Source organism: Gouania willdenowi, chromosome 15 (genome assembly GCF_900634775.1).
Source record: "Gouania willdenowi chromosome 15, fGouWil2.1, whole genome shotgun sequence".
Taxonomy (NCBI): Eukaryota; Metazoa; Chordata; class Actinopteri; order Blenniiformes; family Gobiesocidae; genus Gouania; species Gouania willdenowi.
In genome coordinates this window covers 12367041-12394285 of record NC_041058.1, presented here as the reverse complement: position 1 = coordinate 12394285, position 27245 = coordinate 12367041, and the positions used below count along the sequence as shown (strand labels likewise).

General features: G+C 35.8%; 1 protein-coding gene across 8 annotated transcripts in view; it reads left to right on the top strand.

Moving 5' to 3' along the window:
* The window catches only part of pcdh15a (protocadherin-related 15a), a 200678-nt gene that overhangs the window by 157698 nt on the left and 15735 nt on the right, over nt 1-27245 (top strand). For 7 of the 8 annotated variants that reach the window (XM_028468339.1, XM_028468336.1, XM_028468337.1 and 4 more), the window contains 7 exons: nt 10412-10521; nt 10849-10989; nt 12526-12653; nt 17662-17877; nt 19922-20010; nt 20626-20802; nt 26758-26976. In XM_028468339.1, coding sequence (XP_028324140.1) covers nt 10412-10521; nt 10849-10989; nt 12526-12653; nt 17662-17877; nt 19922-20010; nt 20626-20802; nt 26758-26976 — 1080 coding nt within the window. Of the gene's footprint in view, nt 1-10411; nt 10522-10848; nt 10990-12525; nt 12654-17661; nt 17878-19921; nt 20011-20625; nt 20807-26757; nt 26977-27245 lie in introns of those variants that run through there. The other variant, XM_028468340.1, reaches the window with a different exon arrangement.

Here is a 27245-nt window from a genome sequence, read left to right as displayed (position 1 = left end):
AATGCTATAGTAAGGTATAAAAATCGTTTTTTGAAGTAAGGCTATAGTAAGGCAGAAAAAAGGAAACAATTTGTTTAGATTTTTTTTTTTTGTTGAGGTAAGGCTAAAGTAAGGTAAAAAAATGGAAACTTTTTTGTCAGGTAAGACTATAGTATGGCATAAAAATAGAAACAATTTGATTTTTTTTTTTTTTGAAGTAAGACTATAGTATGGCATAAAAATAGAAACAATTTGATTTTTTTTTTTTTTTTTGAGGTAATGCTATAGTAAGGTATAAAAATCGTTTTTTGAAGTAAGGCTATAGTAAGGCAGAAAAAAGGAAACAATTTGTTTAGATTTTTTTTTTTTTGAGGTAAGGCTAAAGTAAGGTAAAAAAAATGGAAACTTTTTTGTCAGGTAAGACTATAGTATGCCATAAAAATAGAAACAATTTGATTTTTTTTTTTGAGGTAAGACTATAGTATGGCATAAAAATAGAAACAATTTGATTTTTTTTTTTTTTTTTTTTTGAGGTAAGGCTATAGTAAGGCAGAAAAATGGAAAAAAAAATTTTTTTTTTTTGAGGTAATGCTATAGTAAGGTATAAAAATTGTTTTTTGAAGTAAGGCTATAGTAAGGCAGAAAAAAGGAAACAATTTGTTTAGATTTTTTTTTTTTTTTTTGTTGAGGTAAGGCTATAGTAAGGTAAAAAAATGGAAACTTTTTTGTCAGGTAAGACTATAGTATGGCATAAAAATAGAAACAATTTGATTTTTTTTTTTTTAAGGTAAGACTATAGTATGGCATAAAAATAGAAACAATTTGATTTTTTTTTTTTTGAGGTTAGGCTATAGTAAGGTAAAAAAAATGGAAACTTTTTTGTCAGGTAAGACTATAGTATGGCATAAAAATAGAAACAATTTGATTTTTTTTTTTTTTTGAGGTAAGAAGTAAGGCTATAGTAAGGCAGAAAAAAATTATTTTTTTTCATTAAGGAAAGGCTGTAGAACGACAAGAAAATTGTGAAAAACACCGACATTTCAATGGCTAGGCTATAGTAAGGCAGAAAAATGGAAACATTTTTTTTTTTGAGGTAATGCTATAGTAAGGTATAAAAATTGTTTTTGAAGTAAGGCTATAGTAAGGCAGAAAAAAGAAAAAAATCTTCCATTTTTCTGCCTTACTATAGCCTTACCTCAAAAAAAAAAAAATTAATTCTTTCTATTTTTATGCCTTACTACAGTCTTACCTCAAAAAAAAAAAAAATCTAAACAAATTGTTTCCTTTTTTCTGCCTTACTATAGCCTTACTTCAAAAAACGATTTTTATACCTTACCATAGCCTTACCTCAAAAAAAAAAGAAAAAATTTCCATTTTTCTGCCTTACTATAGCCTAACCTCAAAAAAAAAAAAAAATCAAATTGTTTCTATTTTTCTGCCATACTATAGTCTTACCTCAAAAAAAAAAAAAAGAAAAATTTTCCATTTTTCTGCCTTACTATAGCCTAACCTCAAAAAAAAAAATTAAATAAAATTTTACCTGACAAAAAAGTTTCAATTTTTATACCTTACTATAGCCTTACCTCAAAAAAAAAAAAAAAATCTAAACAAATTGTTTCCTTTTTTCTGCCTTACTATAGCCTTACTTCAAAAAACGATTTTTATACCTTACTATAGCATTACCTCAAAAAAAAAATCAAATTGTTTCTATTTTTATGCCATACTATAGTCTTACCTGACAAAAAAGTTTCAATTTTTATACCTTACTATAGCCTTACCTCAAAAAAAAAAAAAAAAAAAAAAAATTAATAGAAAGAATTAAAAAATTAATTCTTTCTATTTTTTTTTTTTACCTCAAAAAAAAAAAGAAAAATCTAAACAAATTGTTTCCTTTTTTCTGACTTACTATAGTCTTACTTCAAAAAACGATTTTTATACCTTACCATAGCCTTACCTCAAAAAAAAAGAAAAATTTTCCATTTTTCTGCCATACTATAGTCTTACCTCAAAAAAAAAAAAAATCTAATTGTTTCTATTTTTATGCCATACTATAGTCTTACCTGACAAAAAAGTTTCAATTTTTATACCTTACTATAGCCTTACCTCAAAAAAAAAAAAAAATTAAATTATTTCTATTTTTATGCCATACTATAGTCTTACCTGACAAAAAAGTTTCAATTTTTATACCTTACTATAGCCTGACCTAAAAAAAAAAAAAAAAACTAAAAAAAAAAAAATCTAAATCAAATTGTTTCCTTCTTTTCTGCCTTACTATAGCTTTACTTTAAAAAACAATTTTTATACCTTACAATAGCATTACCTCAAAAAAAACCAAAAAATAAAATAAAATTGTTTCTATTTTTATGTCTTACCTAACAAAAAAGTGTCAATTTTTATACCTTTCTATAAAAAGAATAAATTACAAAATCAAATTGTTTCTATTTTTATGCCATACCTTATAGCCTTATAGCCTTACCTTAAAAAAAAAAAAAATAAATAAAATAAAATTGTTTTACTATAGCCTTACCTACGATAGCACTGCCTATTATTTTTAGAGGTTTTGACATTTTTTACCAACTTTTGTCACCCCACTGTGGTCTCCCATCCAAGTACTAACCAGGACCTGCCCTGCTGAGTTTTTGAGACATGGTGAGATCAAGTAATGACAGGCAGGTAAGGCCATATAAAGCATTACCTCTGAAATGTAGGTGTTTTTCACAAATTTCTTGTCGTTCTCCATCCTTACCTCAGAGAAAAAAAAATCTAAATGTTTCATTTTTTCTGCCTTACTATAGCCTTACCGACTATAGAATTACCAAAAAAAAAAGAAAAAATTAAATTCTTTCTATTTTTATGCCATAGTCTTACCTGTCAAAAAAAAATCAATTTTTATACCTTACTATAGCCTTACCTCAAAAAAAACCAAAAAAAAAATCTAAGCAAATTGTTTCCTTTTTTCTGCCTTACTATAGCCTTACTTCAAAAAACGATTTTTATACCTTACTATAGCCTTACCTAAAAAAAAAAAGAAACATTTTCCATTTTTCTGCCTAACCTCAAAAAAAAAAAATCAAATTGTTTCTATTTTTATGCCATACTATAGTCTTACCTGACAAAAAAGTTTCAATATTTATACCTTACTATAGCCTTACCTCAAAAAAAAAAAAAAAATCAAATTGTTTCTATTTTTATGCCATACTATAGTCTTACCTCAAAAAAAAACAAAAAAAAAATCTAAGCAAATTGTTTCCTTTTTTCTGCCTTACTATAGCCTTACTTCAAAAAACGATTTTTATACCTTACTATAGCCTTACCTCAAAAAACAAACCAAAAAAAAAAAGTTTTCTTTTTCATACCTTACTATAGCCTTACCTCAAAAAAATAAATAAAATTGTTTCCATTTTTATACCTTACTATAGCCTTACCGCAAATAAAAAGATCAAATAGTTTCCTTTTTTATACCTTACTATAGCCTTACCTAAAAAAAAATTGTAATTGTTCCCATTTTTACTTACTATAGACTTACTTAAGAAAAAAACAATTTCAAATTGTTTCTATTTCCATACCTTACTATAGCTTTACCTCAAAGAAAAAAATTTAGAATGTTTCTTATTTATTCCTTTCTATAGCCTTACCTACTATAGCCTTACCTGAAAAAATAAATGAATAAATTAAAAAAAATTGTATGCTATTTTATGCCTTACTATAGCCTTACCTACTATAAACTTACCTAAAAAAAGATTAAAAAAAAATAAAATAAAATGTTTATTAGCAGAGCAACAAGAATAATTATCAGCAAATGAGAAAAGCAAGTGGAGCCACTGCATTAGCGCGTAGCAGTACTTTTATTCTCTCCCAAACTTCCGGCAACAGTATTCATGTCTATGGCAACAACAGCTGCCTTCCGGTCACATCAATCAATGTCTGGTTGCACATTAATGTTTTTTTGTTTTAATATATATATATATATATATATATAGAAAAAAAATCAGACATGCATTTTCATTGTGAAAAAAAATAAATATATATATATCCGATGAGCTTTATCAATGTGAGAAAAAAAATGTAATGTAAATTTTAAATATATATATAAAAAAATTACAACCTGCATTTTCAGTGCGCCATCTAATGTGTAAACCCATGGTTTTCGTTGTGTCTTTTGGTTTTCATTGTTTTTTTGCCATTTTTATGCCTCTCACTATAGCCTTACCTTCGGTTTTTGTTGGTTGTCATTTTATTTTTTTTTGCCATTTTTATGTTTTACTATACCTTACCTAAAAAAAACACACACATTCTATGTGTTTTTATTTTTATGCCTGAAAAAAAGATTTATTTTACCGGTAAATATTTCCATTTGTATGTCTTACTATAGCCTTACCTACGATTTTTGGTGTTTGTCACATTTTTGACAATTTCTGTCAGCGACTGCCACCCCACTGTAGCACCTGGAATTCTCAGTGGTGTCCCACTGAGCTTCTGAGATCTGACAAGATCAGTCATTGACAGGCAGATATGGCCACATAAAACCGTACCTCTGAAATGTAGGTGTCTTTGACATTTTTCTCATTTTTCACGCCTTACTGGATTTTCCCCTCAGTTTAAGTGTTCTCATCATATTTGAACCGGTTTTGATGGTCTTATGATAGCCTTATCTCAGATCAAGCAATGACAGTAAGGTATGGTCACATAAAGCTTAACCTTTTTTGAATGAATTCACATGTAAATTACATTATGGTCACATTGCTGGTGTTTTACTTTATTAAAATTTGTCATGAAAAGTCTTAACTAAAAAAAAGTAATGGACTTATTTTGATGACAATTTCAGAAAATATTCAAAAGGGATAAGTAAGAACTGATTAGATGAGTAATATCTGGCAAAGGAGATATTTGGCGAATGGCGGATGTTTGTGCTTTCCGAGTGTTTTCTAGTTTATATATGAATTTGTTTATTTATGACACTATCACATAAGTCTTCACATAAAGTGCTATTATCCATATTCATGCTCTCACATTACCAGGTGGAAGGCTTAGCTGGGAACCTTGTGTAAACACCAATTTATTATTTCTTTATCTGGACAGGTCTGCTGCTCTGCCGTCCTCCCCAGCTTTATTTTTCTGTCTGGATAAAAGCCGAGAGCTGTGGAGCACTTTAATGCCTCTGAAGGGCACGATTGATTTTCAGCTCTAGGCTCAAATTTGCAGCCTGCAGCCTTGAACTACGAAGCAATCGAGGCGCATTGCCCTTTCACACTTGTCTCTGCTAAATAGGCTGGACTCACATGGCAGTCCAGCACACACCGTGTCACACTCGTTGCACACATTTCAAATATCAGATCAAGGATGACCCCAATGATCACAGTAGGATGAACTTTACTGCTGACTTCTGGGGCTCACGCTAAACTTTTTGATAAGATATATTTGCAACGGCGATAGAGAACATATAGGTACAAAACATAACAATTGTCTTTTTCCATTTGAATTGTTTAGTCAGCTGTTGCCAGCCCATAAGGTCAGCTGTCAAATTACCCTGTATCACTGAAAGTGATGTAAAGTAGCACGTTGGAAATTAAAAAGGACTATTCTTATATTTGACATTTCATATTTTACTTTTAGTTGAATAGATTTCATTCCATGACCAGTCACTTGCAGTTTTGTTGCAAAAACAATTTTTTCCCTCACTTACTTCCAGGTCCAAAATGTTTTTTGTGAGGTGAAAGCCCCAGGTGATGTTGTCATGTGGTCGATGGTGTCAGCATGAGAGCAGTCTGATCATCTACAGTAATAGTCTTACGTAATCTTCTGTGAGCATGGAAATCCTCCTGGTCTGCAGATGGATTGAATGATTGAATGATTAAATGTCGCTTTCTTTTTTTAAATAGGTAAATAAATGTCTGGATCATGATCTATATACATGACCCTATAGAAATAAAAAATTGTGTCGCGATCGCTCAGCCAATATGCTTCAACTTCCTGTAGTGGAGACTGTCAATCAAAGTGAATGTGAAACTGTGCACGGAAACAAGGCTGCACGTCACAACAGCAAACAGGTAAATATGATTTTGGCTCTTACCTCAGAAATGTCCATCACCCAGAGAATAACAATGCCCAATAGACCTAAATCAATGTGACCTGATTCAACCTTGTCATGTTCCGTGATGCGCGTGGCATCTGGTAGATTTGCAGAGGCAGGGGGAGGAAGTGGAGATGTTCAGTTAATAAATGTCTGGATCATGATTTATGTAAGATAATGCTTTTCAAAATACTTGAGAATTTAGCTTTAGGGATGTTCATTTAGTTAATCACCGAAAATTATGCGATTAACCAAATTAAAAAGATTTACCGTTGCCCAGGACAAATAATTCACCAGATTATACCACAATTTATACACCTGTTTTAGGATATAGAGAGAATTGGGCGTGATGTTGCTGATAAATTCTTGCTTGTGTGTGTTTTTTTTTTAATCCTTTGACATTATTCTTTATTTCTAATGATAACTAATAAAAAAAAGAAAATAACCCCCCCAAAAAACCACAACAACTTTAATCACTACTGTTAGTATAAATGGTTAAAATTGTAACCAACGGCCATTCCTCAGCAGAGCCTCATGACATGTCAGCTGTAACTCTTCCTGGCAATCACATCATGCTAGTGCCACCGAACCCTCATAGCGAGCTAACACCGTCACAAATCAATCTGAACCTCTTATAATAGGTTTCTATCAATGGTTCCTGTTCAGGACTGAGTCGTGCAACTGTCACGTGCAGGATCAACACAGTGTCAAACCCTGAGCTAAAGCCGGCCCTTATTGTTCAGTTTTATAAATGGCAAATGTTCTATGAACAAGATTGAAGAATCAGGTATTGCTCACATAAATAAAATAATGTAACAAAATCAAATAATCATAATTAAATGAAAGCTTGAATTGTTTTTTTCTTCTTCCTTCTCTAATGCCCTCAGTATTGTCACGTGAATCATGGTTAGAGATAAACTCATTAATCTGGTTGTGACAGTGAATAATCTGTCAGTCTAAACCTTTGTGACAGAGCTCAAAGACTGATTTCCAACAAAGGCATCAGTGTAAATCCTACCCATGGGAATAGATTGGGCAGAGGTAAAAAATAACCATATCGTCCCGTGCTCTTTACGCTTGTCTGCTAACTGCATTTTTGGGACAAACTTATCCCACTGAAATATTTTAAAGTAGATTAATCCATTCCTCACCCCTGTAATGTTTTGTATAAATGTAACCTGCATTACCTTTATCTTAGAATACCTGTTAGATAATCTTTCTTTATTTTTTACTGTAAGAGGAATCTGGTGTCGATCTCAAGTCAATAGCCCTGAAATAAAAACAGAAGTGCTAAAAGAACATGAAATGGTCACAATTGTTTTCACTCCAAAGAATTCTACTCATCTTATGTTTCTGTTCAACGTGTGAATTAAGGTGAAAGCAAGGGGTGAATAATTGTAGATAATGAAGCGTAATCTATGTTTGCGAAGCAGCAGTACTCTGCCTTTCTAAAGCATCTCAAAAGCCTACGACAACGGTTGGTATGGTAACCATTTAATGGTAGTGTTTTTTATAAATAAGACAGGCGTCAACTTGCTGAAAACCCTCCGATGCTTCGTGCATAATCAGTGATATGTTGTGTGTTATTAGCTGGCATGAAGGAGAAAAATAATTATTGTGCATTAAACCAAAGATGTCCCAGGTACTAAGCTGCTAGTGTTCACAAGGGACACATTAAACTTCCAGGAATAATGCTATACAAGTAAAAGTATCATCATTGACAGCATTGTCATTCATATGACAAAGGTAGAGTCCCACTTTGAGATTAATACTGTTCCTGTGCCAAACAGGTAATCTACTTACAGTATGTGAAGGCAGCATTAATAAATTACTTCCCATCTACGTGGAGTATGCTCCATCCCACTGAATGCCATAGGGATAGCAATTACTCATAAAGTAGCTGATTGAATGCCAACCGAGGCAACTAAATAGAAGTCATTTCATTTAATACAAAATAATTTCAGTGAATTATGATTTTATAAGCAGTAGTGTTGTTTTGGAGAAAAGATGCTGTTATTTTCCCCTGAAACATAAAACATCACAATGTATTATTATTCATGAAGCGTATTTCCACCGCACCGCTATTTGGACCTCTTGGAACAAATCAGTTCCTCTGATAGGTTGATTCACTCTCGTGTGTTACTCAAGATAGACGGCAGCTGTTTAGTCTTTAGTTTTTGAAGAGGACAACAAAGGGATGCAATGTATCTTCTTCCTGTTCAGTGCTCGTTTTGAGAGGTATTCCTCAAAATGAACAGCAAGTAGTAGGATTCTTAAGTAGATTTAAACCACTTTCAAAAGTGCCGTATGAAACCAAACTGAAATTATTGACCTGTGGTAATGGAAGAGATTGGTTTGATTCTCTGGAATTACTAAATCATTAGGAATTTAGGTTACATGTTTATTATTTTCAATGCTATTTTATTGTAGTGTGAATTTGAAAGTCATAGATCTTAGCACCCAAAGCAGACCCTTGTCCATATTTTTATATTCAATGAGTGTTAAAGCATCCCTACTAGTTATAGCAAAACTTAAAGGCACACCGCAGACTTTTTGACCTAAAGAGTTGACCCATATGAGTTATTTTAAATGATTCCTCAGGCCAGTATACAGCGTTTGACACTATCGATGACATCAATAACAATCTGTCTCAATCAGCATAGAAATAGTATGTTTTTAAATAAAATATAAATAATGAAAATAGGACAGCTTTTTGCTAGACCTCCAATTTTTTAAGCAAGTAAATGCATTTGAATTATTCCAATTTTTGATAAAATTTACTTTTTTTTGTATTTCAGGCAGCTTGTTCTGTTCAAGTATTTAAGTAACAAAGACATGTATCTCTCATGTTGATCCCTTTATCTCTTACCCCTGAAAACTCTTAAAAAGTTTAAGAACCCCATTCTTCGACGGTGACAGGATAAGCTCTCGTCTTCTCAAGTTTTCTTCACAGCTCTGCCCTTCTTTTATTACTACACCTCCTCATGCACTTAACCCAAGCTCAGCCTGCTGATCTTTCCTATATTAACAGCAAAGGATTTATTGCTAAAAAAAAAAAAAAAAAGGGGGGGGGGGGGGGGGGGGGGGTTAGTCATCACCACAGACAGACGTGGAAGATTTTTCTTTAAATTTCAATTTTTTTTTAGAACTGCTTGAAAGAAAGTCCTTTACTTAGACTTCCTTAGGAAAAAGGAAAAAGGTGTATTGTTGTATCATTATGTGGGGATTTACATGACTAGATTTTGTTCAAAATTAAAATAACAATCAAAAGAAACTTGCTGGTGTTTTAAACAAAGGATTATAACTGTAGCGAGAATATGATCTTACTCGGTACTTGTTTCTTACCTTATACTCCATTCACGTCCCATGGGAGTCTGTAATAACATCATGAGAGCGAAGCTGCATGTTTAAGCCTTGTTTTTACCATTTACTGCAATTGTGACCTGTTAAGCATGCATACTCACACACTTTTTCAACTTGGATAAACCACAGCCATGTTTAATCTTAAAATAAATCTTAATTCATCTTTATTCATGAAAGAAGATCTGGCATTGAGGCAGATAAAATGTTTGTCACAAAGACATAAATCTATCTAAGTACAAGGGCTTTTCTACTTAGTTAATCTTTAGATATTTTCAAATATTGACAACACGCATACCAAGATTGATTAACAACTGTCTCCCCTGTGGCACACATTTTCCCATCAACAATATATAAATATATGTGTTTTAAGACATATGAAATGAGAAATAATGAAAGATTATGTTTTCTGTTGTTATTGCTAAACTGCTGAGTCTGACATGGGCAACTTTTATTACAGTGAGGGCCACAAAAAATGTAATAGTTTGATCAGAGAGGTAAATTATCAGTATTCCAATCTGAGTGTGCTTTTGCTGTATTTTTCTGTATTTTCTTATCCTCTTGTGTGTTTATGTTGTTGCTTTGTACGTCTAGGGTCATTTTGTATACTTTTGTGTCATTATGTGCTGTTTTCTGTCATTTTGTATGTTTTTTGATTAATTTTGTGTGTTTTTCTGTCATTTTGTGGAGTCATTTTGTGTGTTTTTGTTGTTGTTTATGTGTCTGGAGTCATTTTGGGTATTTTTCGGTCATTTTTGGAGTCATTTTGTATATTAGTTTTGAGGGGTCGCATAAAGTTAAACCAAGGGTTGCATGTGGCCCACTGGCCACCGGTTGCCCACGTCTGCTCTACTGGCTCACTTGTTATTCATGTGTTTCTTTTCTCATTTATAGCTTCGAACCACATTTATCCATCTTTCTGCAGCTGTGATATTGAATTATCAGCTATAATGCAGTGGAGTAAACACATTGTTCTATGATCTGTGTTCTTTGTCTCTTTAGATTTCCTCTTGTTAGTGAGCTGGCTCCGGTTGGGACTCCAGTAGGGACCATTCTCGCTGCAGCTCTCAACCAAAGCATCTTCTACTCCATTGTGTCAGGAAATGAACAAGGTCTGGACCACGTGACATGACAGGCTGTCAGTTAGACCTAAATACATGTTATTGCCTTTTTTCCTACAATACTAGACATTGTTAGAATACCCGCTAATTCTGTGGTCCAACATGTAATCTTACATGAAGTTACGTGAAGTGTAGATGTACATTGTATTTTACAGGAATATCTTCAACATTCTGTTAACAGTATTTGACAGTTAATATGAAATTCACATCCATAGAAAATATTTTTGTGTTAAACTTCTGTTTGATATAGTGAATACTGATCTAAATTTACATTAGATTTACTTTTTTCTGTTTCTCATGGTTTTGTTCTGCTTCCAGGTCATTTTCAGGTGAACAATAAGACAGGTGTGATCTACGTGGCCAAACCTCTTGATTACGAAAACGTGACCAACTATGTCTTGAGAGTTCAGGCTGACTCCATGATTGTCGTCATGTCTAACTTGCGTGTACCCTCTAAATGTAAGAAAACCCCTCTTTTGATGCTTAATACTTTATCTTTTGGGCCAATAATACCTGTTTTTAAATTTAACCTTCTTGTGAAACTTAGATGTTGTACACACTGCCAAGTGCTACAAACACACAACACAAACTTGAACTGTAGCTGTACAAGTAGCATTTATTATTCAAGAGAAAACACTGCTACAAAAAATAATATGGGTGCAGTGCATTAACTATGTCTTGAGTATGTGTGAAAGTGTTTATTGTATTAGACTGAGTTGTGATAGGGAAAAAAAAACTTCCATTGCCTCGCCAATGTTCCTTCCCCTTCACCAAGGTGTAATGCTGCGACCAGATTACATACAAAGTCAATGGGTAGATGCGACCCAGAGGCGAAATCTTTCCTGTGTGGCGGTGTGGTCCGATTCGCGCGTCAAGAGCGTTGGCCGTGCAAGCACGCTCCTAATTTTTTGTCATATTCGCACATTTGCAAGAGTTGAAAATATTGAACTCCTGCGACTGTTTTGCGTGACGAAAGCCAATCAGAGTCTTTGTTGGCGATGATGTCAGGCCGTCAACACGGACACGGTCTGTTCACCCATTCATCCATGGAGTAGTAGCTGTGTGTGACCACCTGGAGCTGTATGACACAGCCGTTATAACCGGGACCGGACGAGGAAGGATTAGGCGTGGAGGAGAATCAGTGAGGAGGTGGTAGTAGCAGGTAAAAGTTCTCACTGCAGTTTTCATCTTTGAAAGTCGGCACTGAGCTAGGATAGCTCATTCCAATTATTAAACAAGCATAGCTGTCGTAAAAATATTGCACTACATGTAGTGTTGACCTTATAGCGTGTGAATGTGCAGACAAAGTGGATAAAGAAAAAAAGGGGGGCAAAAACTCATTTTCCTGGTCTCCTTTTGCTTCTGTTTTTTTTTTAACTAAACGTTCTTAAGAAATCCAGTATTTCTTTTGTGTTGCTACTGTTTGGATATGATGAAATGTACATATTGACTGCTCTCTGATGGTTTACTCCTAAAGCTGTTTTCTGCACTGCACTTTGGTTGAGCGCCCAGAAAGTGACAGAAGTGGGTGATGTAGCTCGAGTGAGAAGTTTTCTCTCTGAATTGCTCATAAGTGCCCTTTGTGTGCACATAGGACATGGTGAAATGTCCTGCCTCCAAACTGAGAGCAATAAAATGACAGATTTCTCAACACTGGGGGAAATATCCAGAGAACAAGAGCGAGCGTTAGATGTTTGCTGATGTTTGGAAAGTTATTGTGGCAATTTGACGTGATTTATTTGTTCATGTTAGGAAATACACCCTCACGCATTAATATAGTTGTATTATAGTTTTTTTGACTAGGCTAATATTGTTGATAAGTAACTTTAGTGAGACCAATTTTGGTTATGTAACACTTGATCAAAGCATTGTTTTCTACTTGGATGTCCCAGTTATGAAGGGTCTTGGTGAAATATATTATTTGCAAATCAATGCTGAATGTATGAACTTTAATTGAAATGTAATATTTTCTATCATTTCCTTTTTTTTTTTTAGCTAATACAGCCAAGGTGTTCATCGAGGTGCTGGATGAGAACGACCACCCTCCTGTCTTCTCCAGAAAGCTCTACATAGGCGGCGTGACAGAAGACACCAAAATCTTCAGCTCTGTGCTCAAAATAGTGGTAAGAACATATAAGCGCTCTGCTTTAAGTCTCCATATATGTAGCTTATAAGGAAACAGGTAGAAGCTAGCAGGTTTGAGTCTGTTGAGTTGTTGCAATAGCAACATAAGAAATAATCCCTTCAACAGCTTGTTCCCCTCCAAACCACAGCTACATCTGTTTGATGGTCTCACCTCCTTCTTTCTTGCCTGCTCGTCCATGAGCAGGTGGGATGAGGTGCAAAGAGGAGTAAATCCAGAATGTTCACAGAGGCATGGCAGGACATCCCATGTGATTTATACCCTATTCTAATTAAATTTTTTATGTCTTCATCCCAGAGACTACTGCAAGTGGATTTCGAATGACTGGGAGTATTTGTCCTTGATAAAAAAATAAAAAAAAATCCTTAAAATTACTGAGTAAACACTATGGACACAGCATTAGGATTACCCAACATGTGTTTCAAGGTTCAAGGTTTTTTTTTTATTGTCGTTTTCAACGTTTCCATAAAAAGGAAATGTGTTCCTCGAGTCCAGCAGCATGCAAGAAAAAACATATTGATGGAAAAACAGTGCTATATGAACATAATATAACAGAAATAAATAATAAAGAAAGTACACATAATACACACGTAAGCTCTCCATTAGTATAAACTTAGTACCGGTACTATATATACACAAAGATAATGTGTCAGTAAAGGTTGTATTACTCACAGAATAATTAGATTTGTGTTAGTTTTTATGTTGGGGCTTTGTTTGGTTTTAAGATACATTGCTATGAAGCACTGGGAGGAATCTCCACTGATGTTCCTGTGGTTATTCATGTTTTTTCAGCTCCTTCAACATGATAACCCTTCGCCCAGTGTACCCAGCTGGCCTGATCAAGTCTTAGCTCACATCACTGCAGTAACAAGCCAATGGTCTCCTTAAGGGTCGCTCTTAATCCAGATCCATCTTGTGGCTTTTTCTGCAATTTCCATTGTATCCAAAAGATTCTTTCCAAAAAAGATCTCGAATCACCCCTCAAGCTCCAAGAGAAAGATCTGCTTCAGGCTTTTCTCAAAGACCACTAGAAATGGAACTTTGTGTGTGTGTGTGTGTGTGTGTGTGTGTGTGTGTGTGTGTGTGAAGTTAAGATTGCCGGCTTGAATTCGATTTGAGTACCTGTCAATAAATATGGTGATAGCCCTGTACGAACAGTGCTTGATACATTGGAAAAGATTTGGAGCATTAACATAAGAAATGTAATTACACATATGGTTCAAGTTTTCCTTATAAAACTGAATTTTAGTGTGGTCAGAGGTTTTTTGATGTTGTACATATATGTGGATTGTTACGCTATTGAATGTCTCTCTTTAAACTTTAAAAGCATGTTTCAATTTTCAAAAAAAGCGGTCTCCATTTTCCCCCTGAAGACAATGTTTGAAATATCAATGCCGAACAAAGCAAGACGTGTTTGAAATGCGTGCAGCTAACTTCATTAGACATAAAGGCCCAACGTTCCTCTCTTACTCTAATCTTTATTAAAAGATGTTGTCAGCATTTAGCATAGTAACATTGTTGCCTTCTGATAATTAAGTCTTTGTTGGAGGTTTTATGGTCAGAAACAAAAGTAAGTAGCTTTTCCACTCAATCAGATGAACTTTAGAGCGTCAAAAAGGCTTTGCTGCTGAAGAGTAATTTCACTTGACTGTAAAAGAGAAAAGATTCTGCTTTATCAAATAGGGGAAAGTAATGGTTTTGTGAATGTCGATTTACATGGTTAAAGCACCACTTAATAAGGTATATTCATGTTAATATTTAAATCCTTGAAGTGACATAAGTAGCACAGTGATCAACTGTCTTCGATTATCTTTTAGAATAAGACTATATGTGAGAAGTGCCAAGGTTAGCTTCTGCTGGAGGCTGAATGTTCTGCTTCTACTTGTTTTTTCCAACTACTCCAAATCCTCCCACATGGTTGTTGGATAAACAAACTGGCAATGAGGTGTGTAAGTTAGAGATGCACAGATACCAATATTTTTATTATTGCTACTTGAGTTCTTGCTGATACTGAGTGCAGTGCTTTTAGTTGATGTAGTAAATGGAGCTGATGAGTATTATTTGAATATAAGCTTGGGTTAAGCTAAAGGCTGGTAGATGTTGTGCACACACATTCTTGCTACCTAAATGGTAATATGAAACGATGTGAAAGTATTACAAATAGTTGACTTTTCTTTACTGGCAAACAACATGTGGTTAGTTATTGAGAATAGTCCCATATTCAATAAATGAGTTGGGCTGGGGTTGTATACCAAAACAAATATGCTGGATTTATTTTTATTATTATTATCATCATTGTTTTTTAAACAACAACAAAAATTAGCCAAATTAGTACAACAAATGATATCTTTGGAAGAAGCACATCAAATTTGAAATAAAAAAGGCCTGTTTCAGTGTAACAAAAATGCTATTACCAAATAGTGTTACTCAGCCTGCTTGTCTGCATTTTATAAAAACACTGCAATAAAACAACACATACATGACTCTCTGTAATGTTATCTCACTTTGGACGCTCCTACACATTATGTCTCTGAATGGTTGTTTACCAATGGTGGTGTAAGGTTGGATCAATCCCTTTTTTACAGATATCGGCTGATCATAATCAGAGCATTATTACTTTGTGTAAATTAGATTTTTCTTTTTTTGTGAGAACTGTAATAGAGTGATGATGCCTTGCACCTAATTTTACACAGGTATACACTCCAGCACCATTAACAGCCCTGCACAGAATATAATTGATATGAGTCCATGGTTAGAAGCAAACTGTAGGTATTGTGTAACTTTTTTCAAAAATACTACAGTGGCCTAAAATGCACTGATTTACTTAAGAAAATGTCGTCTTGTAGACTAGATAATACATTTTAAAACTAGATCTACATGCTCTCGGTTGCATTTAAATTTACATTTAGAAGCTCCCATTAGACATTGATTTTAGTAGTCTGGCCAAGTTATGATGATGTTGGGCCTTAAGTGACCCCTGAGCCAAAACTAATTTGATTTAATTGCAAAAAGTTAAAGTCAGAATATATTTTTCTTACAGTTATTTTTGCAGTGATAAACAAACTCAGTGTAAGTCTTTCTGTAAAAGATATGGCAGTTTAGAAGGTTTACATAACATAATCAATGCTTAATGACATAATTGTGAAATGACAATGACAATGTTTCACTTTGATTCATGCAGTAATTTCCAAAATATCTGGCCCCACAGTCCCTCATGTGTCAGTTGTTAAAGAAGGAAGAGATTCCTCTGATTCATAAGTGTCACTCACAGAAGACAAGTTTTCTGAAAATCTGAAGCCGGTTGTCAGCCCACTGAACAATCTGATGCCTTAAAGGTTGATTTACAAATCGTGTGGGTTTGTCAACGAGAGGACGAAGTTTTGACAAGCTGCTGGGAGACTACTGTCATGTATTTCTCCAAGAGATAAAGAAGTGATAAACTTTGTCACCTCTCTTATGTATTTTAGGTTTGTAAAAAATAGGTATCACTGCAGCTTTTTGAAAACAAGTCCTTCAATTTTTTGGGAACTTTTGAGCCTCCAGCAACATCTCTGTGGATAAAAAAAATAAGCAAAACTGTCCTTCTGAGGGTATTTCATTAAAATATCTATTTATTGTGATGCTGTTATTTCCAACTCTGCTTTTATTATCATTATATGACTCAATAACATAATTCAACTTGATATAAAAGTTTAGCTTAGCTGTGATTCTTGACGAATGCAATTGCATTTTCTCTGCTTCCTCTTTCCCACCCTTATCTGTCCTTGCTGTTGCTTTGCTTTGTCTGGTCTTGTGAATCTAATAGGAGCCTCTCTCTGCATCTCTATCCAAAACTGAAATTATGGAATTGATCATTTGGTCTCTCAACTCTGGTGAGCCCGCCTGTCCAAGCGGTACGTTTGCGGCTGGATATACGTTTGACCCTTGAAACAAGTGGAGAGTTGTGTGTCTGTCGATTCTTTCCGTAGAAGACATGGAAGACATCTACATGATTGGAATTATAGTAGCAGGCATGCCGCTGATTGGAGCTGGCAGCTTCCTGACCTTTCGCAAAGTCCTTATTGCGTTGGTAGCTGTTTTGGGAAGGCTGCCAGCCATTTCTGATGGATGGAGCAGGACTCTCAACACTCAGACTCATATGATGAACAAACTCTCAAGTAAGCAGGGGGCTACTTTAGAACATTTACGCGGAATCAAATCCAACTTGGAGAAGTTGAATGCTCGGCTTGCAAGTTAATTAGGCCACCTATTTGGATCACTGCTGGAGACCAGGACTCAAGGCTATCGAAATTGAGCTCGTCTGAATCGAAAACAAATTTCTTATTGGCTCCTAAAGCCAGCCATCAAGGCTGTCTCATCTATCACCAGGATGTTGTGGAGAAAGACGCTGCGTCCCCCCTCCTCCTCCTCTCCCCCACCGCCACCTGGAACTCTGTTTCTGAACCAGACCTATTCAAGGTCATCACATGTCATCTGACTCTATCAGAATGGAGCGAAGGCATTATATATCAACGCCTTCATTGCCCCCCCCCCCCCCCCCCCCCCACCGGCAATCCTTTCCTTTTCTCCGCCCTAAATCTTTATTTTTAAGACCAAATCTGAGTTTTCTCTCTTAGTATTAGAGAAAACGCTGATTTTTTCTAAAATACCATTAGCTATATTCTTTAGATTGTGTATAGTTAGGAAATATTATTTTAGTAGTTCTGTAGCCTGATGAAGGAGAAGCATATGTGCAAAAGGATATTTTAAATGTTTAATAGTATGCAAGTGCATAACTTTTGCAGATATATTTCCTATATTTGCAGCTTAGTCTGTGTTTTACAATCCTTGTTTGGTGAGTAGAGCTGAGACCTCTGTGTTCTACTTGCCCTTGCTAAGAAAGTAGTTAGGGCAAGAAAGTTTTTTTTTTAAGTTTTTTGCTGTAAAACATTTCTTCTCTTGATTTTAGTTTGAAATATCCTTACATTTTTCCTGCTATTGTGTTTCAGGCCACAGACAAAGACACAGGAAATTACAGTGCCAATGCGTACCGCCTCATTATCCCTCCTACAACTGAAGGTCAGGATAGCTTTGTTATCGAGGCCTACACAGGCATAATCAAGTCCGCCATGATGTTTCGAAATATGCGGAGGTCCTACTTCAGCTTTGAAGTCATTGCCACGGACGACTATGGAAAAGGTCTCAGCAGCAGTGCAGAAGTAGTGGTGAGTAACCTGTTTAGAGTCCATTTGTGTGCTGGATATCATGCTGTTAAATTGCTAGATACTTCCGTACATTTCCCCAGCAGAGCAGAGATATAAAGGTTGCATGTTGCAGACCTGAGCAGAATGCAAAGGTGGTTATGAATGTGTTTATGGATCAGTCCATTAAGGCTCAGCTATTTTAAACTGCTGTGGCAAATGTTCAACGACATTTTGAGATTGAAACCTGTGGTTTTTGGAGGTGATACATATATGTAGATGTTCTAAAGTGCTTTACGATGCCAGTGATTATAAAACATTTATCAGTACTTGTTTTGATTAGACCCCAGTCTGTACTGTGAAGCTGGATTCAGATTGTTAATGTTAATGATGCACAAATGTGCAAACCTTTGTATTGTATCTTTATAATAATGTATAAAATTAGTACAGCACAACAGTTTGATTCGCACTTAAATCAAACTCAAAATATGGTGATAAGTAAGACTTTTTTTGCAATAGTATGTCAACTATGCATCCATAAAGAGCAATATTAACTGCTGTTTTGAGGCATAAATATTTTTCATCTTTACTGCTATCATGATTATAATTTTTTCATATATTGATCTATGGCTTGTTTTTTTTCTGAATTGTGTTTTTTGGAAAGTTAAAAATAATTCAACATTAGTCTGTATAGTGATTCAACGCAAATACAATTCAATTTGTATCGTGATTTGTTGTTGTTTCGATACGATTCAAGGAGGATAATGGTAATTTAGAACAATTTGATCTGTAACTATTCAGTGACTTGAAATTGATTAAGTCGCTTTTTATCCAAAATAAAAATTCCACCAGTGTGACTATGATATAAATACTTGTGCAGGTTAGGTTTCCTAGATTCCAGTTGTTTCTTGTAAAGGAATCAGGTATAAATACATTATGGACAAAAACAAGTAAACAACATTTAGTGGCAAATGTATTCACAGTTTATTTGAATAAAGTGCAACCAACATTTAAGTTGAAATTAACAGGGTGCTGTCATTTTCAATAAAAATACATATAACAGTAGGTTTACCTGACTCTTCCTGTTGTTCAACCTTAAAATAATAATAGAAAAAAATTGTATAAAAAATGAAGTGCAATCATCATCCGATGGTTAATTGAGCAGTGGTTGAGCTTGCTTCTATTTTTCGTGTTAACATGATGGTGAGGCCTCAGACTTCTGCAGCTGCTGCTGCTGCAGTGGGAATGCTGGCTGTGACGTGCCTGGACGGTCAACATGTGAAACCTCAGGGTGCATTAGTCGGTAGTTGGAGTGATTTGTCATATTGCTGTGGTATTTTAATTGACCTTTATGTGCCCTGAAAACAGCGAGCAACTCATTTAGAACATCTCCGTCTGTGCAAAAGCCAAAGTGTTTCCACACTTTGCCGACAAGCAAGAAATGATCAAGGCTTGATCATTTATTTTATCAATACAATCGATTGACTACCTTTAACACGATGATAGATCAATAAGTGTCATCCAGAAGGCCAACAGAACACATTGATGTAGTTGGATCATAGGGAAATAATCAATGCATTGATCTAATGAATGAAAGGTTAGACCCTTAAAACAGGCTCAACATGTGCCTCTCCATGATCTGATGGTATCATTTAAGTCTTTCTTTTCTGCCAGAGGCAGAAAATCAATACACGTATGTGAATTTGCCTTACAGTTACACGTAATGTGTCAGAGGCCTCAGTGTTTACTTTAATTTAATGCCTAGCCTTGCTCACTGTAGGGAAGCTCATTTTCCACTACAATGTGTCAGGCTAACAAGCTGCCTAACAAGACAGAAGGACAGTCCAGGACATTGCTTGGATATGAGGGAGCAGCACGTACTGTACATAACAATAATTTTCACAGGAGAAACTTAATTTCTCAGTAACACAGAAGCGTGTTCCTAACTGTGAAATCTGAATTAGGTTTTGCATCCTTGCACCAAAAGAAGCTAATTAGACAAACCAAGTCTAATGTACTTGCTCGGTCACCTTAAATTTTATGATATGTAATTTTTTCTTGCCCTCAGGTTTCTGTAGTCAATGCACTCGACATGCAAGTTGTTGTTTCTACAGTTCCACCGACCCTAGTGGAGGAAAAAAGAGAAGAGCTGATCAGGTAAAACAAGTGAAAACTAAGTAGAGAAATGTTTGGGTATCTCCTGTAAGTCTTTTTTTTTTGTTTGAAACTCTAATGAAGATAATTAATGTGGACTCAATTAACGAACTCCTAAATAAAGCAAAACAAAGCCAAATATATTTTTTCATTGATTTCCTCCACTTTTAGCATTTCTTTGATTCTTTTCTTGTGTGTGCAACTAGAATCTAGTAATGTGTTATTTGTAAGCCAAATGTCTTCTAAAGGGCCGGGGGGGGGTGTATTTGTCAGCTGTACAAACAGTAATTAAAACATTCACTCCTTAAAACTATTGCCAATTTATAAAGCTTTGATTTTTGTGTTAGGCTAATATTTTTTTAATTGGGCAATAATTAACATACAAAACAGTTTTGGCTATCTTCTAGAGAGTGTTTTGCTAGTTCAATTCAATTAATGATGGTTTTGTAAAACATGTTTTTCACAACTCTTGGAGCCCAATCATTAGCATAATCAGTGAATCTGAAAGGCAAATTTGTGCTAATAGTTGCTTTTAAAGTGCTCACATTGTTTGCCTGCCTGTGTTTTTATATTTATATGTGGCATATCTTTTTTTTTTTTTCTTGGTGTTTTACCCAGTATTTTGGAGCGTCACGTCCAGGACCAGATTCCAGGTGCCAAGGTCATTGTTGAGTCGATTGGGCCACGACGTCATGGAGATGGATTTGAACTCGAAGACTATTCCAAATCAGACCTAATGGTCTACGCCATTGACCCCCTTACTAACAGGGCCATTTCTCCCAAGGAGCTCTTTAAGTAAGTAAGGAAATTTGTTTTCACATGCTGTGCTGCATGTCAGTATATTTCAGTCAGTGACTTCTGTTTAACCCTCCCTGTGGCTTCTTTGTCTTCTACATGTAAAGCTGTTTTACAGTGTTTGGGAAACTTTCAGACCTGTCTTGTCCTAGAAAAAGGTCAATGGCCATGGTTACATTATGTTTTTTATTCAGAATTAAGTATTCAAATTAAAATATGTGGAAATAATGTGTTCTGCTTCGTGTTTACAAGGAAATAGTCATTCTGAATTGAGGTTTACATGGAAAACAGGTTTATTCTGAGAGATGTAGTGCACTGAGTTCACCAACTCATCCTGTCTCTGCTTTAATGTACAGCACTGAAAGGGTGTTTACAAGGAACTACAAGATTTATAGACATGTTGTATACTACACTGTATTTGATGTGAAGCTTGAGGATGCCCCAGGTTATCTTTATGTCTATCTGGTTTTAACTGTATTTTAAATAAGGAAACAAACACAAGTGGAAAGTATGTAAAAGAGATGTTGTTAATCCATGGGAAGGCAAGAAAAACAAAGCCTCAGGACAATTTCACACTATCATTTTCAAGGTTTTTTTTCCCTTCTGACAAACATATTAGGCTGCTTTTACATTGGTATAGCTCCGAACTCAGGCGTTAACCTGCTGGTAATTTCATCACCTTAAATTGGCTTGGCTTGCGTTCACGTGGCACTTTTTGATGCAGTTGAATAAGCTTCTTTTTTGGGCGTCATTACTGGAGTAGAGGCTTCACTGGACATGTAAACAGAAATGAGAAGAAAAGGATCACATCTACAGTAATCAGTCAAAGCCAGCACACTAAAATAGTGTCTCAACAAGCATCCGTAAAGAGTAACTAAACCCCAAATCTGCTGAATACAAAGGTATTTGGGTATGAAGTACCATCATTTCTGGACTATAAACCGCTACTGAATAATTCTGATCACACATTTTGTCATGATGCACACTGCCTCATCATAGCAACAACGCAGAGAAACATTGTCTGCGACAGAGAGAGAGCGAGCGCCCGCCCGCTGCACCAGCGGGGATGAAGTAAAAGTCAGCCAGTTTGTAATCGAAGGATAAACAGCATGAAGTTGCCAAATCACCACATTGGATTTGTTCAAAAGCGATCGTGTCCATATTCTAACTCAGAGTCTGACTCGCTGTGATCGCTCCGTGGTAGTTCACGGTGAGAAGAGCGGACAAAGCGGTGTATCAGTCTGGTTCCAGTAAAAAGTGACCATAAAAAGCTGTAAATGGACTGATAGGTAGACGTGGGGCAGTGAGGAGGTGACTTCATGTAATAAAGGAAACTTATCAGTTGAAAGACAGAAATTTCCATGAAACCTAACTTGAGTACAGCAGCCTGCTCACCTGCCCGTTCTGATTGGCCGAGTTGTCTGAAGGTCACCCTCATCAACCATGCGGCCTATATTAGGCTGTGGCATTTGTGTGGATTTTTCTTAGAAAATTGCTAAATTATTGTAATGCAGCCAATAAAACAGTGCGCTTTATAGCCCAGAATTTACGGTATCCTGGTCCAACTCTCAACATTTTAGTCAAAGTTTTTCAATTTGGCATATTTAGTTGTAAAATGTCAGTGACTGCCCTCTGTGGGTTGAAAGCCGGCTATTAGAATTAGTTTTTGCTGTTGGCTGAGAACAAGATCATGTGATGTTTTGGAACCATCTTGCTTCACAAACAAGCACTATTAGCCCCTCCCCTTTTATAAAAACAAGCACCTGTGGACTCTTCAATCTGTGGTGAGTAGATTGGATTGAGAGAAGAGTGAATAGAGAGGTATATTGAGTTTTGAGTACCTAGTTACATTGCATATATTTTTTAGTATAAACTGGGCGTGTCTTAACTGTTGCTGGAGCCCCGCCCATTATCAAGACATTTTTTTTAATTTCCCTCCTAGTGGCAGGTCAGGAGAAAACAGGGGTTTTGTTCCTCTTTCAGAAATAATCGTCAGCCCAGATGTTGACGAGTGACTTCATCTAACGTACTCGTTCCAAGTTTAAACTGAGCTGAGAGAGTTTGTGTTCACAGAATCACTCTAGGCTTCGATAAGAAATGCTCCGAGCCAAAATTATCGCTCTAGCATTCACCTGTCTAGACTTTGTTTGCATGTTCACACTGTCTCAAGCAAAGCATTTTAGCTGCTTTATGGTTAACAAGTGTGAACACACGCCAAGACACCAATTTTAGGTTATGAGCTCCACCAGAGCAGGAAAGTTTCCAATACATTTTTGTGCTTCCTTTTCACGTTAACCACCTGTTCTAAAAACTACTAAAATAATCCCCTTTCTTTATGATGACATTTAGGAATATCCCACCTAAATTTGTGTGCTTTGAGTGGTGTTTACTCAAATAATCTGAGTAATTTACCCAAATGTCCTTGACCAACATTTACACTTCATGAAGGCTAGTTTCAGCTAAAGCTTAAAAGACTGAAAAGAAGAAGTAAGAAGAAAAAAGTGGTTATGTTGCCAGAAGATAGCTATCCCTGTGACTCTGAAAACTCTTTTTAAAACATGTTTTTCACGTCCGCGCCTCAATAACCATCTCCTTGCCTGGATGCGAAGGTCTGGAGTAATTCCTTCAGATCAAAGTAAAAAGGTTCTTCTGCATGCTGTGCATGTCCGACAAGGTTGAGGTAATTGTATGGTACATAACAGTGACTTTGCTGTCAGATCAGAGGTAGACAGAAATAAAACAACATTGGAAGTGGATGTGCGTTGTGTAGAGTGCCCATACACCACCATGAAAGCAGAGCACCATATAATCTGTGCTTTCACGGGAAGTCTAGTTGATAACCGGCATGTCCACTTATTTATCTGTCAACAACAACACAAAGAATAGTGGCTGGGTGAGGAAATCTACAACCTACTTTGTATTTACAGTGTTTGAAGGCTGCTTTGTAAGTACTATTCACCTTTATATAATATTTCTGATTAATCATTACACCTGTTGTGGATGTCTTACCAGATAATGGTTGTTTTAGCATTACTAATGTTTGGCAGTTGTTCTGTTTTTAATGTCAGGTTATAGTTAAATCCTTGAATCTTTGATTTATGCTAGAATCTGGGGGTGCATTCCGACCTGGCCAGACAAAGCTCACTATCAAAAGAAACAATACAAAATCCCGTGTGTGGTTCAAGTTGACCGAAAAGGTCGGGCATAAATAGGCCGTTGGTTGTCTAAAGTTTAAGAGATTATTTTCTAATTAAATTTACATATAGATATTTGAAAGACTGCCCATGGCAACTTCTTTTTTTTAATACTGAGGCAGTTGAACTTTAAACTAATTGTTAAAATGTTCTAAAGTAAGATAAAGCTTGGGCGCGCCATGTTCCCCGTTAAGGATCAGGATTTCATTTAGGGTATAAATTGTGTTAGCATAAAAAGTGTGTAGTTCTTAGTCCTTCAGTAAAATAAAACTGGGTCTTTGTCAATAAATGATATTTGAAACATGGATTTAATATTTTTTTCAAAACATAAATGATTCAACTAAAGTGAAAGAGGGAATACAATGTGATACAAGGTCATACTCAAAACCCTGCAATTTGTGTCTAATCATTCAGAGCTGAAACAGAGCACATTTTATGAATGAATTCATTGATTTAAAGGGCTTGACAGGGATAATTTGGGGGTCACAGCAAGACTTGAACCCACAATGCCTGCACTGAGAGGCAGCAATGCTCACCAATGCACCACATCGTAACATGTAATTTGTTTTATTTCTAAATACATTTTTTTGGCCACAGAGGCTGATCTGCTCCAGCTTTAATTATCATTCAACATTATTGGATTTTATTCCTCAGCAGTTAAGTAACCTGCAGTGTTACTCCTTCACATATTGGTTAATGATCACTGTGTGCTATCTGATGCTGACCTGGCGTTGTAAGGGCATTTTCTTTTTTGTTTTTTTAAAACAGCTGCTTGCTGTAGCCAAAAATGATGTTATATGAGAGGTGAGTGTGGGCTGTCCTCTCTCTAACCCAGCCCTCCTCCTTAAGCAGCACACCTGAGTTGAGTCAGCACAGGTGAAGACACGGAGGAAAATAAAAGATCACGTGAAGCAAAGGATACATCCAAGTTGCGGGGAGAGGTTCAGAATCATTCATAACGCTGCCATTTCTTTGGTTTCCTTCCTCATCTTTTAGATTTGTTTTGGGACCTTAACAAAGACCAAGCCAAACTCTAATGATGAAAAAAAGAAAATTCTTCTCGTAAATTAGGAAAAAAGCAGTAAAAGAGGTAAAATCTTTTGTTGCTACATCATTATAGGTCACAGTTTTCAGCTTTTAAAGCATGTGTTTTTTAATTAACAGCATTAAAAGAAGGTTAGGACATACTCTGTTTTCAGTATTATGAAAGATGAAGAAAACAGCCCGAAATGGTTTGAATGCTCTTTTGAAGGAGTAAATCACAAAGTGCTTTCTAGCTATATTCGGTAATCTTGTTTGTATCTCTGCTCTTATGTAGCTGTACCTACATAAACAATGGGGGCCAGCGTGGCTCGCACAGTATTGGATTTCTCCAGAGGTACATAGAAGAAACAATAGTGTAAATTTCTATACATCTTTTACTCAGGGGTACATTTTTTCTATCCCTTCAAGTCACAGCGTTTAGTTACATGTTCCTTTGTTGCTTTGAATTTGAAACAAACACCAAAAATAAAAACTGACCCCAGGTTGTATATCTTTAATACCGAGTCAGGAGTCATGTACAGTAAAGGTAGGACGATATTTCGTGCGACAAGGTGTCGCGATATAAAAACGTCACACGATGTATTATCAAGGGTTTAAGTGGTTTCGCGAGGTGGGCAGGTAAAAAAATTCCACACAATCTACCAAACACCAGATTGTAATGGTTTGTTTTTTATTTTTTTGTTCAAGAATATCTTAATATTTATGTAAACGTATTGTCGTCTATTGCAGGGGTGTCCAACTCATTTTAGTCGGATCAATTTACCGTAATTTCCGGACTATAAGCCGCTACTTTTTACTCACGCTTTGAAACCTGCGGCTTAATCAATGACGTGGCTAAATTGTGGATTTTTCCCGGTTTTTATGAGCTTCATGCCGCCACCAAATTGAGCTCTGTCACATGAGACCAGGTGGAACAATGAAATTGTTAACGTTAAATCGTTGTTGCTCGCACTGAATGATTCTGATCACTCATTTTGTCATGATGCACACTGCCCAGGGCTCTACACTAACTTTCTCAGTTGGTCGCACCAGCGCAGAATTTGGTCACACCCTTTGTTTTTTTCAAGCCATGCATGCTGATGAATAGTTGACTTAACTGACATACCGTAGTTGAAGTAAAGATTGGCAGTGACTCAAGATAAATTTGCAAAATTACAGTAATTCCAAGTGTGTCGCAGGTTATAGGCAGTAAAATGAGCAATGCTATCATTCCTGTGCCCTAGTTTGCACTTCCACGCTAAAGTATGGAAAGCACCGACAATATTCAAACAATAAGTAACAGATATTGTATTAGTCCTAGCAGGATCTTAAATTTCCTTGATTTTGTGACCAATTTTTGGTGGAATAATTTGACGAAAATTTGTAGGACTGTAGAAAGAAATTAGAAACTTTTAGACCTGAGGGAAAATGTGCAGTTTCATTGAATTTGTACTGAGATATCTGCAACTGAATTAGTTGGTGATTTACACAATGAGTCATGTTTTTGCTGTCATTTTTACTTGCTCCTGCGGGCCGAATTGGGAGCTTTAAAGAGCAGGATTTTACCCCCGGGCCTTGAGTTTGACACTTGGTCTATTGTATCCTATTGTAAACTTAGTGTATATTCCCACCATATCATACAGTATTTGAGTTTTTTTCTACAGCTTCTTTTCAATAACAAAGCAAATGTATTTTGTGATAACCAATATTGTCCCTATTTTTCTGATGTGAATCCCAGATTTCTCGATGGTAACGTGTTGGAAATCAACAAGGAGTTCCAGCCGCACCTGGGCGAAGGTGGACGCGTCCTGGAGATCCGTTCCCCTGACGTTGTTGCCAGCGTGAAAAAGGCAGCGCAGGCTGTTGGATATACAGAGGGAGCTCTGCTAGCTTTGGCCATTATAATCATCCTCTGCTGCATCCCTGCCATCCTTATCGTCATGGTCACCTACAAACAGTTAGTAATCCATTTAGTGATAATATGAAGCTTCTATAATTAATTACTTATTTTAAAATGGGACATTGAGAAAATGTTTTATAGTCTTTTTGCCAATTTGGTGGCTGCACCCAGAGAAATTAGATTTTTCAACCATGTTTTATTCACTTTAGCCCTTTAGAGGAGAGTCAGTATTATCATAGAAAGTCTCTTTAAACAGTGCATTTAAGTATATTAGATAAAGCAAGTGCATGTCTTGCTTGGATGGCGTCTCTTGCCTCTCTAGGCTT